The 14,363-nt window shown below is 46.0% G+C and overlaps 2 protein-coding genes across 2 annotated transcripts; both read left to right on the top strand.

Moving 5' to 3' along the window:
- The first annotated feature begins 938 nt into the window (after nt 1–938).
- LOC139307261 (homeobox protein Hox-B8-like) lies at nt 939–1,960 on the top strand. Its single transcript, XM_070931099.1, has 2 exons — nt 939–1,017; nt 1,530–1,960. Exons 1-2 carry the CDS (start codon nt 939–941, stop codon nt 1,958–1,960), a joined length of 510 nt encoding a protein of 169 aa, XP_070787200.1.
- Nucleotides 1,961–5,863: 3,903 nt separating this feature from the next.
- On the top strand, nt 5,864–12,782 carry LOC139307262 (homeobox protein Hox-B7-B-like). The gene is made up of 2 exons (XM_070931100.1): nt 5,864–6,371; nt 12,514–12,782. The coding sequence occupies exons 1-2, from the start codon at nt 5,864–5,866 to the stop codon at nt 12,780–12,782; spliced, it is 777 nt and encodes a 258-aa protein (XP_070787201.1).
- The last annotated feature ends 1,581 nt before the right edge of the window (nt 12,783–14,363 follow it).

The raw sequence follows: 14,363 nt of genomic DNA, 5'->3' as shown, positions 1-14,363 counted from the left end.
CCGAACTTCACGCAAAAGCCCGGAATTTCCTTCAGATCAGTGATTCAGAAACAGCGTTTGTTTTTAAAAAAAAAAATATATATATATATTTACATTTTTACTTCAAAGCTTTATGGCCCTTTTTGTTTTTAAAGGTGGTGCTGCAATAATCAAAGCGGAAGACAAAACGGTTTGATCGACACATAATCACTCACACAAGTGTGTGTGTGTGTGTGTGTGTGTGTGTGTGTGTGTGTGTGTGTGTCTGAGAGAGAGCTGTCGGGAACTTTTGCTGGCAGGTGCTTCACGGTTACATGACGTCTAGTTGTTGCATAAATCTTTATGGAATAATATTTTTAATAAACTATATATTTAAAAGAAATGGTCAGGAGGCGCTGCCCCCCCCCCCCCCCCCCCTCCCCGTTGGAGATGGGGCTATTTTGTAGCTATTCTTACAGTTTGACGGGATAGGGATGGAGGAATAATAATACAAAAGTAGATAGCTTGCGTCATCCGTCTGTCCTCTCCCGGTAAAACACGCGCTGGCTTCAGATCAGCAGAAGCTGGTGGTTCGGCTTTATCTTCACTTGTCGTCGTTCGCAACGTTTCTAATTAAAAGTCTTTTGTTGGTCAAAGCCCTTCAGTCTCTGTTCTTATCTTGTGCTGCGCGGGACCCCCCCACACACACACTCACACACCCCTTTATAAATAGTGTTTAGGATGTATTTATAGCATGAAATATTAATGCGCGCTTCTGTAAGTGCTCAGTATTTGTCTGCGTTATAGGAGAGTCTAGTTTTTCTTTTTTCTTTTTTCTAACAGTAATGACTGCAGTGGGCTGAGCTTCCTGATGGATTTAAAGAGTTTCTGCTCTTGAGCGCATGTTTAAAGAGTAGTAAGGCTAGTGTGTGTGTGTGTGTGTGTGTGTGAGAGAGAGAGATACTATCACAGTGTTCGAAATGTTGAACTCGACCAAAGAACCGAGGAACCAAGAGTACTTCACCTCCAAACATCAGTCGAATCGAAAGCCGGCTCCAGGTCCAGGCCCGCCACCTTAACCCTAACCCGAAACCTGAGCGGCGCCTTACGTTTCCCCGCTGTCAACGTCAGGAACTCGTCCCCACCGAGACACACTGTGGTGTTGAAACGATTAGTCGATTAGCCGAATGATCATGCTTGATCAGGCTTTAACGTCTGTTTTACAGGCTGATTCTCTTTGGGACTAAAAGAAGTTGTGTGTAGGTCTTCCTTGGGTCTTTGGGTCATTTTTATTATTTATTATTATTTCTTTGACATCCCACAGACTATATTTATTCGATTCATCTTAAAAGGAATAAACACATTGAAGTGAAGAGCGAATATCTATATAAATATCTTAGCTTAGGCCGGTCGGTTCGTTTGTTTTAAATGTGCTGCGGGCCAATGTGAAGGGCGGTGATATGCTAATGAGCATGTTAAGATGTAAGAATGTAGTTTTGCCTCTAATGATGTCCCCCCCCAATTTCTCCCGTGTCTCCCCCCCCTCCCCCCCACCCCCCACCTTCCCCCAGTAGCTGCGGGCAGGAGGCGGGGCCGGCAGACCTACAGCCGCTACCAGACCCTGGAGCTGGAGAAGGAGTTCCTCTTCAACCCCTACCTGACCCGGAAACGCCGCATCGAGGTGTCGCACGCGCTGGCGCTGACGGAGCGGCAGGTGAAGATCTGGTTCCAGAACCGGAGGATGAAGTGGAAGAAGGAGAACAACAAGGACAAGTTCCCCAGCAGCAAGAGCGAGCAGGAGGCGGTGGAGCGGGAGAGGAGGGAGAAGGAGCTGCGGGACGGCGGCAGCGGTGGTGGAGGAGGAGGAGGTGGAGATGGTGGTGGCGGAGGAGGAGGAGGAGGAGGAGGAGGAGGCTCGGTGGCGGTGGCGGTGGCGGGCACTGCGGCGTCACAGGCCTCCGTGAACGAGGATTGCTGCGAGAAAACCCACAAGCAAATGTAGCCTATAGGGAGGAAAAGCTGGTGAAATTGGGGGGTGGGTGGGTGGGTGGGGGGGGGCGACGAGGCTGTAAATGTTGGACAGGATGGGGCGAGGGTGGGTGAGGGGGGGTGCTGTTTTCTGTCTTAATCGAGGCCAACGGACTGCCCCATCCCCAACCCCCCCCACCCCCACCCCCTCACCCGCCTCCAACGATTCAATCGATGGAAAGGAAACTTTGAGTCTCCAAAATGGCGACCGGTGAGCTGGACGGACTGGAGGGGCCTCGCGCCTCTGTCTGCTGACTGGATTGTAGAAACCGCGGGAAGAGAGATTAAAACAAACAAACAAACAAAACAAAACAAAAAAGAAGCAAGAAAGTGAACTTGACAACTACGAAAAGAAAAAAAAATCAAATTGAGGAGGAGGGCGTGTGGGTGGTGGGGTGGGGTGGGGTGGGGTGGATCAATCCAACTCAAACAAACATAGTCTACTCTAGTGTTTAAAACAAACAAACAAACAAACAAAAAAACAAAAAAGATAGCTTCCTTTCTTTGTGGAACAATTATCGTGGAAACATTTCTATATTGTTAGAAGTTTATCATTAACAAGTTTATCTTTGGCAGCTGTATAGTTTTTAAGTTAAAACAATGATGAATGGTGCACTTTTTACTGTACTTCTCACTTCTATGTTGTTGTTGTTGTTGTTCTGGCAATGATTGATGATGATGATGATGATGATGATGATGATGACGACGTAGCAATTAATGAAAATTTCCAACAACATGAAACTGCCTATTTATGCCGTTTTAGTAGGTCGGGTCTCTTTTTTACACACTCTACTTGTCGTTTCTCGTTTTAGTTCGTTTTTTGATCGATGGTGTTTGTTTTATGTTGTCTTCCTTTTTTGTTTTTCTTTTTGTTTTTCTTTTCTTCCTCTACTTCTTCTTCTTCTTCCTCTTCTTCTTCTTCTTCTTCTTCTTCCTTTTGGGTAAAAAGCATGCGCACAGTGCAGATTTAAAAAAAAAAAAAAAAGAAAAAAGAAAAAAAAAAACGAGAGAGAGAGAGAGAACATTCATAAAAATAAAAAGGTGATAAAAACAAAAAAAACCAACATGTGGCGTCCTGCGTTTAATGTGAAGCATGGGAGGGGGGGGGGGGATAAAGAGTGTGAGCGGAAGAGGATCCTTTCCCCCATCTCATCCCCACCTTCTCCCCATCCTTTCCCTCTGTCACCTCCATCATCCCCTTTCCTCCGTCTCCCTCTCCCCTCCACGCTCTGTCAGCACCCAGACTGATAAAACAGTTCAGTTCACAAGGCCAAACATTTAAGCCTCGACTCGGAAATCTCCTCTTGAAACAACAGACATAACCCCACCACACACACACACACACACTCAATCCACATCCTATCCAAACACCACTTTATTTATGGTCCGGGTCCTCTACCTCCACTTACATTATTACAGGCCTCTATTCACCATTACACCGCCTTCCATCATCATCGCGATGACGACTTGAGGTCGGATTGTTTCCATATGGGGAGATCAAACACACCGACCATTCATATTTACACATGTCCGAATCAGAAGCAGCTCCATTGCCAACACATACAAAGACGTTTCCCTTATATTGGTGCATAACAATAAGTGGAGGGGGGGGGGGGGGGCATATTGGACATAGAAAAATATGTTTGGGTTTTTTTTTTTAAATGAAAGAGCTGTACAGTTTGTGCAGGGATGTGCGTAAGTTCGCAGTGTGAAGTGTACGTACGTGCACTGTACTGAGATCAGGTGCCGGAGACGTGTTTCAAATTGGAAGTAGCTCAAAACCAGAAGGATGGAATATGCTCCGTGTTGACCTGAAGGGCTGCGCAAAAGTTCACAGTGTAGAAGAACAGAAGAATATGTGCGCTTATGTAACGTGTAGTGTTTATGGGGGGGGGGGGGTCCTTGTCCTTGTTGATGAGGCAAGCAGAGGAAATCGCATTCTTATCCCCGTACACTGGACCTTCGGCTCGTTATTCAGACGTTAGGGGGGCGGGGGGGGGGATTTCCCCATTTGTAGTTGCCAAAGCACCAAAAATATTTGTCTGCTCAGGTTTCCAGCAAGCTTCGGTGGAAGGAGCTGCGTAGGAAGTCAAACGCAGCTGAGGGGAGGGTGTAGTTTTGGGTGTGAGGGTCATTCAGACGCACAGAGACAGGCTGCGCCCCCGAACTGTCTCCACTAAGTGAGACAAATTCAAGGCTTTGAGTTAATAAAATGTGCCTTTTTTTTGACGTCTTTAACGTCTTTTCTGAACCCTGTTACCAAAAGTAAGAGTAAGGATTGGGAGGGGGGGGGGGGGGGGGATTTCAGGAACGAATGGTGGAAATCAAAGCAGCAGTGAAGCCCAAGGTATCTTGACATTTGCTTCTGGATTCTGGACTGGCTGGAGGCCCCAAAGCTTCTCTTTCTAATCCTTTAATTACCCGACATTCTTCCCCTTAGAACCAACAAGAAAAAAAACAAAAAACACCAACATATCACTGGATCTTTACGCACGCACGACTCCTCTCTGGCCTGTTAAACATTACACTCAAGAGATTTTATCCCGCCGAACTCAGTGCTGCGTGGCGAAAGGTCAACGTCACGGCCACGGAGCCAAAGCACGGGGCCGAGCACCTGCACGCCAGGTGAGTTTCCTCCAGCCAGCGGGGGGAAGTGTGTGTGTGGGGGGGGGGGGGGGGGGGGTGTAGTGCCAGGGACCAGAACTAATCAGACCTGAACTTAAAGGCGGAGGTGATTTATCTTGAATTGCCTGGAGAATGGAGACGCACCGGCGCGTATAGCCTACCAGCACTTTGTGTGTGCCTCTTCTTCTTCTTCTTCTTCTTCCTCTTATCTGGCAGGGACTCGGCAACGTGTCCCCCCCCCCCGAAGCATCCAACATCAACCCTCACATGCTTCCAACACCTGCTCGGGTGTCTAGTTCACGGCTCACAGCTCACAATATTTCGCGCACCATGACGCAGGGGCAAGAGCCATCACCAACCTGCGACTCTATGCTTTGATTGTCAGTGGAAACTAAAGTGGAACGCGGCCTCTCGCGGCCGCAGCACCGCGAGAGTCGACGCAGGATACATTTCCTCAAACGTCAGTCTTGTGGTGTTGTGCGCGGCCTCCGTCTCCGCCAGTGGCCAGTCGGCAGCGGTCGGGGGGGCAAACAACAGCCCGTTTTGTTCTGCTGCGCCGGGACCCCCTCCTCTCAGCATGTGTGGTCTCCGCGTAAGTATGAATTGGAGATCAGGCGAGACGACGTTCTGTGGACAGCAGGGGGAAATCCATCTCCTCTTTTTAGTCTCCCCGGCAACTTTTCAGCGCGCGCCTTCGAGCCATTCCATTCCAAGTCCAATCAATAACTAATGTTTTCCACTTTCCATCCCCCCCCCCCCCCCTTTTTTTTTGCACACGGCTTAACTTGCCCCCAACCCAGCAAAGCAGGACGGTGAAGATTGAAGTGGAAGAGCGCGGTGTTTGTCAGCCTCAGCCGTTTTGCTTTCCTGCTCTCCACGCGCTCGGTGATTAGTGGACACGTTCCGAGCTGCTGCGTATTGATTGTATTATATAGATTACATTGTACGCTCTGAGTGTGTGTGTGTGTGTGTTGCAGCAGCCACTTTCTTCCGTTATGATATCGCATCCGGAGGGAAACCCCGTCGGCCATTGGGCATCCTGACGTCACATGGTTCCGAGGTCACGTGGTCCACGAGGCAACGGGAGGGAGGGGAGGAGAAGAGTGGGGTGGGGTGATTTTTTTTCTTTTCTTTTCTTTTTTTTTTTTTTTTGGTGTAAATCTAGACACTAATACTCCGCCAATAATTCACGACGCCTCGTAAAAAGTCGACATCAAAGCGCCCCGGGCCTACAAATCACCGGCGCCAAATTATGAGTTCGTTCGCCAACGCGCTGTTTTCCAAATACCAACAAGCCTCCTCGAGCTGCTCCGCTCTGCTCTTCGCAGACTCTCCAACTTCTCCCTTCCCGTCTTCCTCTGCCGCTCCCGGCGTGTCTTCTTCGTGCGCCCTCGTGTCAGACAGATATCACAGCGGACCGCTCCCGTTCCCTCCCTCCTCCTCCTCCTCCTCTTCTTCGTCGTCGCTCTGTTTGTCTCTTTCGGGACTGAACCGGAGCAGCGGGAGTGCTCAGCCCGGTGCGCATCCTTTCAATCCCACTAAAGTGCGCACAGGAGAGGCTTATGGCGCGCCGGGAGCCGGGCCGCCGTGCTCCTCTCCGCAGGGATGCGCCGCGGAGCGGCACCACGGCCGGCCTCGATTCTGCTCGCTGACCGCCAGGCTCACTGAGCCGGACTGCATCAGGCAGAGTGTCCCGGAGCAGCGGCAGCGGCAGTTAAACGACGAGGGGCTACGGATTTACCCCTGGATGAGGAGCTCAGGTGAGGAGACAGGGGGGCGGGGATGGAAAAGGTAAGAGATGTGATGAGATCATTTGCGAGGCCTCAGAGGTGAGTTGGGGGGGAGAGAGGTGGGTCACTGAAAACACAATGTCTTCAGTGTTTTTACAAGTTGGGAAAAGAGAGGATGAGGACAGGAATGGGTGAATATGTGTGTCTGTGTGTGTGTGTGTGTGTGTGTGTGTGTGTTTGTGTGTGTGTGGTGGTGATGGGGGGGGGGGGGGGGGGGGTCTTCAACGCTCTTTAAACTGTTGGCCCGGTTGCGCAGCGGCCACTGCCGGTAGCTGAACTATGCCTGTGTGTCACTTCTTCTTTTACAACCTCTCTCTCTCTCTATTTATATATATATCTTTGCTGATCTTTTATTGGTCTGCGACCTCCATAAAACCATAATTTAAGACTCGGTGAATATTCATTAGGTGGCATTGTGTATAAGAAGGGGTGGCCGGAGTATTATCCCAAACTGTTTGAAAGTGGGGGCGGAAAAAAAACACACAAGCCTCCAAAACCTCCAGAGAAAGTGCTGACGGCTATCGCTCATATTCAGTGTTTTGGCTCAGCTCGGCCTCTCCGTCCTGGCAGTCTTGTGTCTCTCTGTCAGTCCGAGCTGGCCCACTGAAAGCCCATTGTGCTATTGCACCGTCGCCACAATCCGCTCATCCTATAAACACTATAAATTAGCGGATGGGTTTGATCTCTGAATGCCTGCTCTTTCCACCCCGATTGTAAAAGCGGCTTTGTGCGACAGCAGCGGGCTGGGTGCTGAATGGATGCGGGGCCTCGGAGCCTCGAACCACAACAAACACACACATCACAAAGAGGTTTTTTTTTTTGGTAATGTTTGCGTTAATGTACTGAATGGCCGCGCGTAAAAATCCGGGAAATATGGTGCCAGTGCGTCAAACGTGCGTAAAAGTGAAGGAGACGTGGAAGCTTGTTAAAGCTTGAGGACAATTTAAAGTTCTGTCTTTCACTCCAGTAGGACTACCTCACACACACACACACACACACACAGACTCAGTCAAGCTCACTCTGATATTATTTTTTTGTGGACATCAGGTCCCTCCACATCCGCAGGAGCCTCCCGGCAGCTTCAGGACAGCTTCTCGTCGCCGCCGCATGTCTTCCTCATTCATTTCCAGTCCCCGCACCATCCTCCAGTCCCACTGCCCTGCATGTGTGTGTGTGTGTGTGTGTGTAGCAGTGGCTAGTGTTTGTGAGTGCTAAATAAAAAAAAAGAAAGTGTTTTATTTGCGTGCGTTGCAGGATCGTGAAGTCAAACTAAAAAATATTGTACATGTGTGAATTAAATAGATTAAAAACGTTTCATGACTGTGATGTGAGAGAAAACAAAACACATTTGGGGGTTACATGTCATATATTATAAATAATATTCAGATTTATTCTGACCATCACACAAAATACAATACAAAGGACAACAAATGATTTGTGTCACTGGTAAATAGAAAATATGTGAATACAACACACACACACACACACACACACACACACACACACACACACACTGTATGAAGTGTGTGGGTGCGGGGGGGGGGGGGGGGGGGTCAAACCAGCCAGCCTTTTATAATGAATTTATAGATTTTAATTTAGATCCGATTCCAGTCCAAGGCTCAGGAAGATGATTGGAGGGGAAAGTCCCGTATGTTCCCGTTAACACTATACGAATAATAAGACACACACACACACACACACACACACACACACACACACACACGAGAGCTTATTAAAGGAGGCGCTCGAGCTCTCACGGGGACGCGCGTGTGCACATATATGAACACACTAACTCACTGCTTGTTGTTTTATAAATGCATTTTAGTCTTTGGCTGTGTGTGTGTGTGTGTGTGTGTGTGTGTGTGTGTGTGAGAGAGAGAGAGAGAGAGAGCACAACACAGACCCTCCTTGTTGTCGATTGCCAGAGAATTCCAACTCGAGCTCGAGCGCGAGCAAATCACCACCGACAGCGCGAGAGCAGAAAAATATTACCAATGGAGATGAATTCTCTCTCTCTCTCACACACACACACACACACACACACACACACAGAAACACCCACAAATTATCGCCTCGCTATGCAGCCACAAGGAAGTGGCACACACACACACACACACACACACACACACACACACAAACACATACTTACACAGACATACTTCATCACACACACTTCCACGCCGCTGACACTCAGTCACTCACACATACTGGCCTCTGCCTTCGATAAAGCTCTGGCGAGCGCGCGCAAGTGCACGTTGCAGACAGAGTCACGCGAGGAGGAGAGACATGCCAGTGTCAGAGGATTACACGGGCTCTGATACAGGAAAGTGTCACTTTTATATTTTATCACATCACATTTACATTCTCCCCCCCCTACTCCAATCTGTGTTTATTGACTAGGATGTAAACAATACACGAATAAGGAACAAATAGAGTAGATAATATACACATGAAATGGAAAGTCAATGGAGGTTCCAAGCAGTGGAAATGTCTTGTCAAATAAGTAGCATACTAAATGAATGAATAAATAAATCACACTTGCCTCTGATATGTCTTTAGCAACAAATGGAAAGTCAATTCCAGAGCGACACGGAGGGGTTCAGGAAATAGTCCTATCCTATTATTTGATTAACAGTATGTTTTAGGTGTGTGTGTGTGTGTGTGTGTGTGTGTGATAAGAGATTAACAGTTAAAACAAGAATTTAAAAAAACACAGCTAGTTGAAATGAAAAGCTTTATCATCGTCTTCATATACACACACACACACACACACACAGAAATATACACAGCAGTTAAGCACATTCAAAGTGTTTTTTTTTTTTTCACAAACACTGAGGTCATGACCCCCCCCCCCCCCCAAGTCTGCCCCATATGTACCAAAAGTTACACTATTTAGATCAGTGGCTCTCAAAGTGGGTCCCCCAGCAAAAAAAAAAAAGGGGGAATCATTTATTTTCACTATAATTCCAGCCATAAGTAACCCAATGACAGAACGTATGACTATTTTGGTCACAGGTTTCATACACTTTCTGTAATAAAACACCTAGAAGCAAAGGTCCTCGTCCTACTGGGCCAAAAGTCTTATCAAATGGGGGTCGGTGGTCTAATTTTGTTTGAGAACCACTGGTTTAGATGGATTCACATCAACACGAGGGCCTCAGTGCTGTCTTTCAAAGCCATCTGCCACACGGATTAGAATAACATTTTTTTTGGGGGGGGGGGGGTGAAATATGGAATCCTCTGCAAGAGCTGCAGATCAGACATCTTGGAATATACCGTTCTGTTGTAAACCGAGTATCAAAAAAATGTCTCCAAAGCTGGTATCACATGCCAGGAGCAGATTCTACCTTTGAAGCCTGAAATTGAACACTGACGCAATCAGCAGCTTGATATATTTTGCAATGAAAAGGGTTCAAAACGTCAACAAAACAAAAACGTTGAATGAATATATATATATATATATATATATATATTAGTAGTCTAATTTAGTTATACTGGAATCAGCCTGTAAAATACCCACCATGTGTGAAGACTGTGGGATGTAAACTCCGGTTGCTGCAGCCCCAAATTCCCCACCTCAATAAAAACACAGAGGACGTGACCTCAGTGTCCTCAGCAGCAGCTTGCAGCCCTCGCCAGATATGTTCAGTAGCAGAGTGCAATAAAGTTCTTGGGGGTGGCGTCTGCGTGGAAAGCTTGTAGTCTTTCCCAGAGAAGTGCTTGAAAATCAATATCAAATCAAAGTAAATCCATTTTCTTTCTTCAGCTCATTTACACCCAGAAAACAGACTGCTGGAGGCTGGGGGATTTACGCCCCCGCCCCAACATCCAGGATTTATATCTGACATGTGGGGAGAAGTGTCTGTGGACAAAGTCTTCTCCTGAACAGAGCTCAGCTGCCTAAAAATGACTAAAGAAGCAAAACTAAAAAGTGAGCTGTCCATCAGGTGAGCCGACAATATTCACCATTTCCTGTGTTAACGCGCTTGTTGCTCCTCTCATCCTCCTCTCTGCTGCGAGGACCCCAAACAGCACTAAACACCGACCGATGGCGTTAAGAGTCAGGCAGGCTGGCTCTTTCGCAGGCTGTGTAAATGCCCACCCCAAGTTTCTCTTTAACCTTCAGGCACCGCGTGACCTCGCAAGGACCGAAGGTCGGCGCAGGATCTTTGCGGCCTTACTCAGCACTGACTCGTGCACATTTCACACGAGGAGCAATGGATTGCTTCTCTTTTCTTTTTTTGTTTCTTCGAATCAAATCGAGTAACACTCTTAATATGTCTGTTGCACGTTCTCAGCATGTTCCCACCTGGATTTGTCTGTCTGTGTCTGCCAATGTAAGCTGCAACTGCAATCAGTCCCAATTTTGCACCCTCTTTCTCCTTAAACCCCCCTTTTAATTGTGTAGATCCTTGGTTCCCAAAGCTGGGGGTCCGGACCCCCATCATGGGCGGCCAAAGCTCCACAGAGGGGGTCATGAAGCCCTCTTGATTTTAAGGGTGTAAGAATATATATATATACATTTAATTAATTTCTGTGAATAAGAAAACTAAATCTAAGTTTATATCTGTATTTATTCATCTATTATAAAGCCAGGCTGTCTGGGCTATTATTAAAAGAAAATCATAATGTGAACATACAATTGTGCTCCCTAAAAATATAAGGGAAAAAAAAAAATCATCTGATACATTGCAATATCTACAGGAAATAGTCTGTTTGGAATTGTATACAAACTTCCTGCATGGTGTTAAGTTCACTATTTAGGATAATTGTACAGTTAATTGTTCTGTGCTGTTGTTGTTTTTTATACAATGGACATAATGAGTATATATATATAAATTGTTATATATATTGCAAAAGAAGTAGGCTACTTTTCCCCCTTTTTTTGTAATTGTATGTGGGTGGGGGTCGTCAGCGTATATACAGTGGTAAAAAAAAAATGGTTGGGAAGCATTGGTGTAGATGACTCCAAATGCGCAGACATCTTCTTTAAGGCTAACACACAAGTAAACACTGAGCCCTCGCGCCCCCCCCCCTCCCCGACAGACAGCAGCTGAGCCCACAGTGCAACCACATCATTGACTGACTGCTCCATGGTGTTTACGAAGCCACACAGCCAAATGTGTTTGCCGGGAAGTGGAGGTGGCAACAAGTGGTCTGCCGCGGTCAGACCTGGGGGTCAACCAGGGTTAAGATGAATTCATTCACTCACTCATTCAAATTTGGTGAAATCAGTGAAACGTAGTGATTTTCAATCAATTTGAGACCGCACAGCATTATTTTCATTTTATTTTTTTTTAGAAATGTAATGAAAACAGATATTAGCAAGTAACAATGCAGCAAAGTAAATCTTTCCCCCGTGATGCACTTTTGAAATCAAATATTTGCCGATCATTCAGTCAGTTTGTGGCAGCCAGATTTAAGTTGCTGGGTGTCGCTGCAGAGCACCCCCACATTTGACAAAATAAACCTCCCAGCTGACAATTATCAGACACTCTCAGTTCAACTTCAGGATGTGATTTCCCTGTTGGACTGGATGGGGGGGTTGGAGGAGGAGGGGGGGTATGTGACTGGAGAAGCACCTGTTTCATGTGCATACTGCCCGGAGCTGCTTCATTCTACTATCCATCATCATTGTGACCTATAGCCAGTCACACTTTGCAGAATTTTCTCTTGATATTTCGTCATTTGTACTTTCAATAAGTTGTTTCTTCTTTTTTTTTTTGTCCATCTCTCCAAACATACTTTTTATTTCTCTCTGGGCCATAACAAAGTGTGTGTGTGTGTGTGTGTGTGTGTGTGTGTGTGTGTGTCTCAAAAATATTGAACAAAACCTTAACACCCTATACACAAAGCCAAAACTGCATTATTATGAGACAAATTATGACGTGAGTCCAAACTGGCAGTTAATAATTAAGAAATGATGAGATTAAATTTAAAGGTGTGAGATCATTCTGTGCTAATAGATCTGACTCAATAATTCAGAATTATCATTTTGACTAAAAATCTCATAATACTGATTTACCATTAATATTGTTATTTATGAATAACTATATAACAATATTGTTATTTATAAATAACAATATATATGCGTCTCTCTTGTGTGCTGCAGGTGCCGACAGAAGGCGCGGGCGGCAGACGTACACGCGCCACCAGACGCTCGAGCTGGAGAAGGAGTTCCACTTCAACCGGTACCTCACGCGGCGGCGGCGGGTCGAGATCGCGCGCGCGCTCGGCCTCACGGAGCGGCAGATCAAGATCTGGTTCCAGAACCGGCGGATGAAGTGGAAGAAGGAGCACGGGGCGGCCGGGAGTGGCTCCCCGACGGCGGCCTTACCGACCGCTGAAGAGGAAGAGGAGGAGGAGGAGGCTGAAGAGTGAATAGCAATGACTCCATGGGACAACGGATAACAAACAGTTGTCTTTTCGGCTCTTATTTCTCGAATTGCATTTTCACTCGTGGTGCAGGGGTGGCTGCGATACATGGTGACCTTTGCCCCAGCAGCCAGGTTATCATCCTCCAGCAAACAACTGCCACTATGAGGAAAATGTTTGTTTACAGTCAAATACATTGCTTTCAGATTAAAGAGAAGACAGCCTATTGTGCAAATAAAACTAGGTGGTTAAACTACCACCATGTAAACACCTTATTTTGGACCATAATCCTAATGTTTTGAGCTCCCTTTGTGTCTTAAACCTGTCCTGAAAGTGGCTAAATGAATAGATGGGGAGAGAAATCAGGGTTCTGATTCTTCTTAAAGGGACCCGTTTCTGTTCTAGGCGAGGCCTGGGTGTTTGTTTAGAATCCCTCATGTCATGAGAACACCCTCACTCATCTGATCTGCGGCTGGAAGGGACAAAATGAGTTTGCTAACGTCCCTGACACAGCAGCAGTTATGAAGTCTGTGGATGCAGAGCTTACTGCTCAGTGTGCTTAGTGTTTATAATTCACAGCTATGGGTTATTCTATTAGAATGTTTGAACGACATGGGCTCTAGTCAGGACTGTCACCTAGGATTTGATTCCAAATAACCCCCCCCCCATGACCGAACATGACCCACTTCTTTTTGCCTCGCCTCCAACCAAACTCTGTACAAATTTCTGAGTATTTAAGAAAAAAATGTCACTTTTCATTAATACCTGCTAATTAAAGGCATGAGTTTCCAGTGGAGAATGCCACTTTTTTTTTGCCGAAAAACATTTATTTTTTATTTTCATTTTTTTACTTTTAGTCTAATCAGAATCAAGCTGGAAAATAAAGAGGGCATGACCTTGGTGTCGTCAATAGCAACCACCCTATCTGTCACCAGTATGCACTTGTGTTTTAAGACACCCAATACAATAATCAATATTGCATGTAACCGTACTAAACAACTGTGAGGTGGATTTCTAATTCGGCTGAATACGTCACAAACGTTTGTTAAAAGGGATATCAGAAAGTCAGCCAATGAGTTTTGGCCTGCATGTGTTTGCGTTTATGTGCCTTACAAAAAAGTAATGATAGCCTTTATTCTTTGATGGTTTTTTTCTGTATTTGCACCAGCGTTTTCATGTTGCATGAGCTTCAGACTAAAATGTACTTTTCTTTTCTTGTATCTAAATAATAATAATAAAAAATAATAATAAACTGCAATGTGTGTCTTATTTCTTAGTCTCCCTTTCATCTGGAAGTATTTTAACAGAGCAGCTGTTTAAGATTTTCTGTTCCGTTGGAAGACGAAACTGCTTCATAACCTGAAAATAATAAGACCACTACATTCTCTACCACCACTATTACGCTGTCAGCAAGAATAATAAAGACCGTTTTAGGGCGATAGCAAGTCACCGTTAAAGGCCCGACACGATAACTTCAACATGTGGTTTTCTAAATCCGGATTACATGTCGGTAGTGGCAGCACTTTATTTCACCCAGTCATGCGCTCTACTTTTGTGGATTTTGTCTCCATTATCCGGACAATGTCG

Source organism: Enoplosus armatus, unplaced genomic scaffold (genome assembly GCF_043641665.1).
Source record: "Enoplosus armatus isolate fEnoArm2 unplaced genomic scaffold, fEnoArm2.hap1 Scaffold_54, whole genome shotgun sequence".
NCBI lineage: Eukaryota > Metazoa > Chordata > Actinopteri > Centrarchiformes > Enoplosidae > Enoplosus > Enoplosus armatus.
This window is presented reverse-complemented; position numbering and strand designations above follow the sequence as displayed.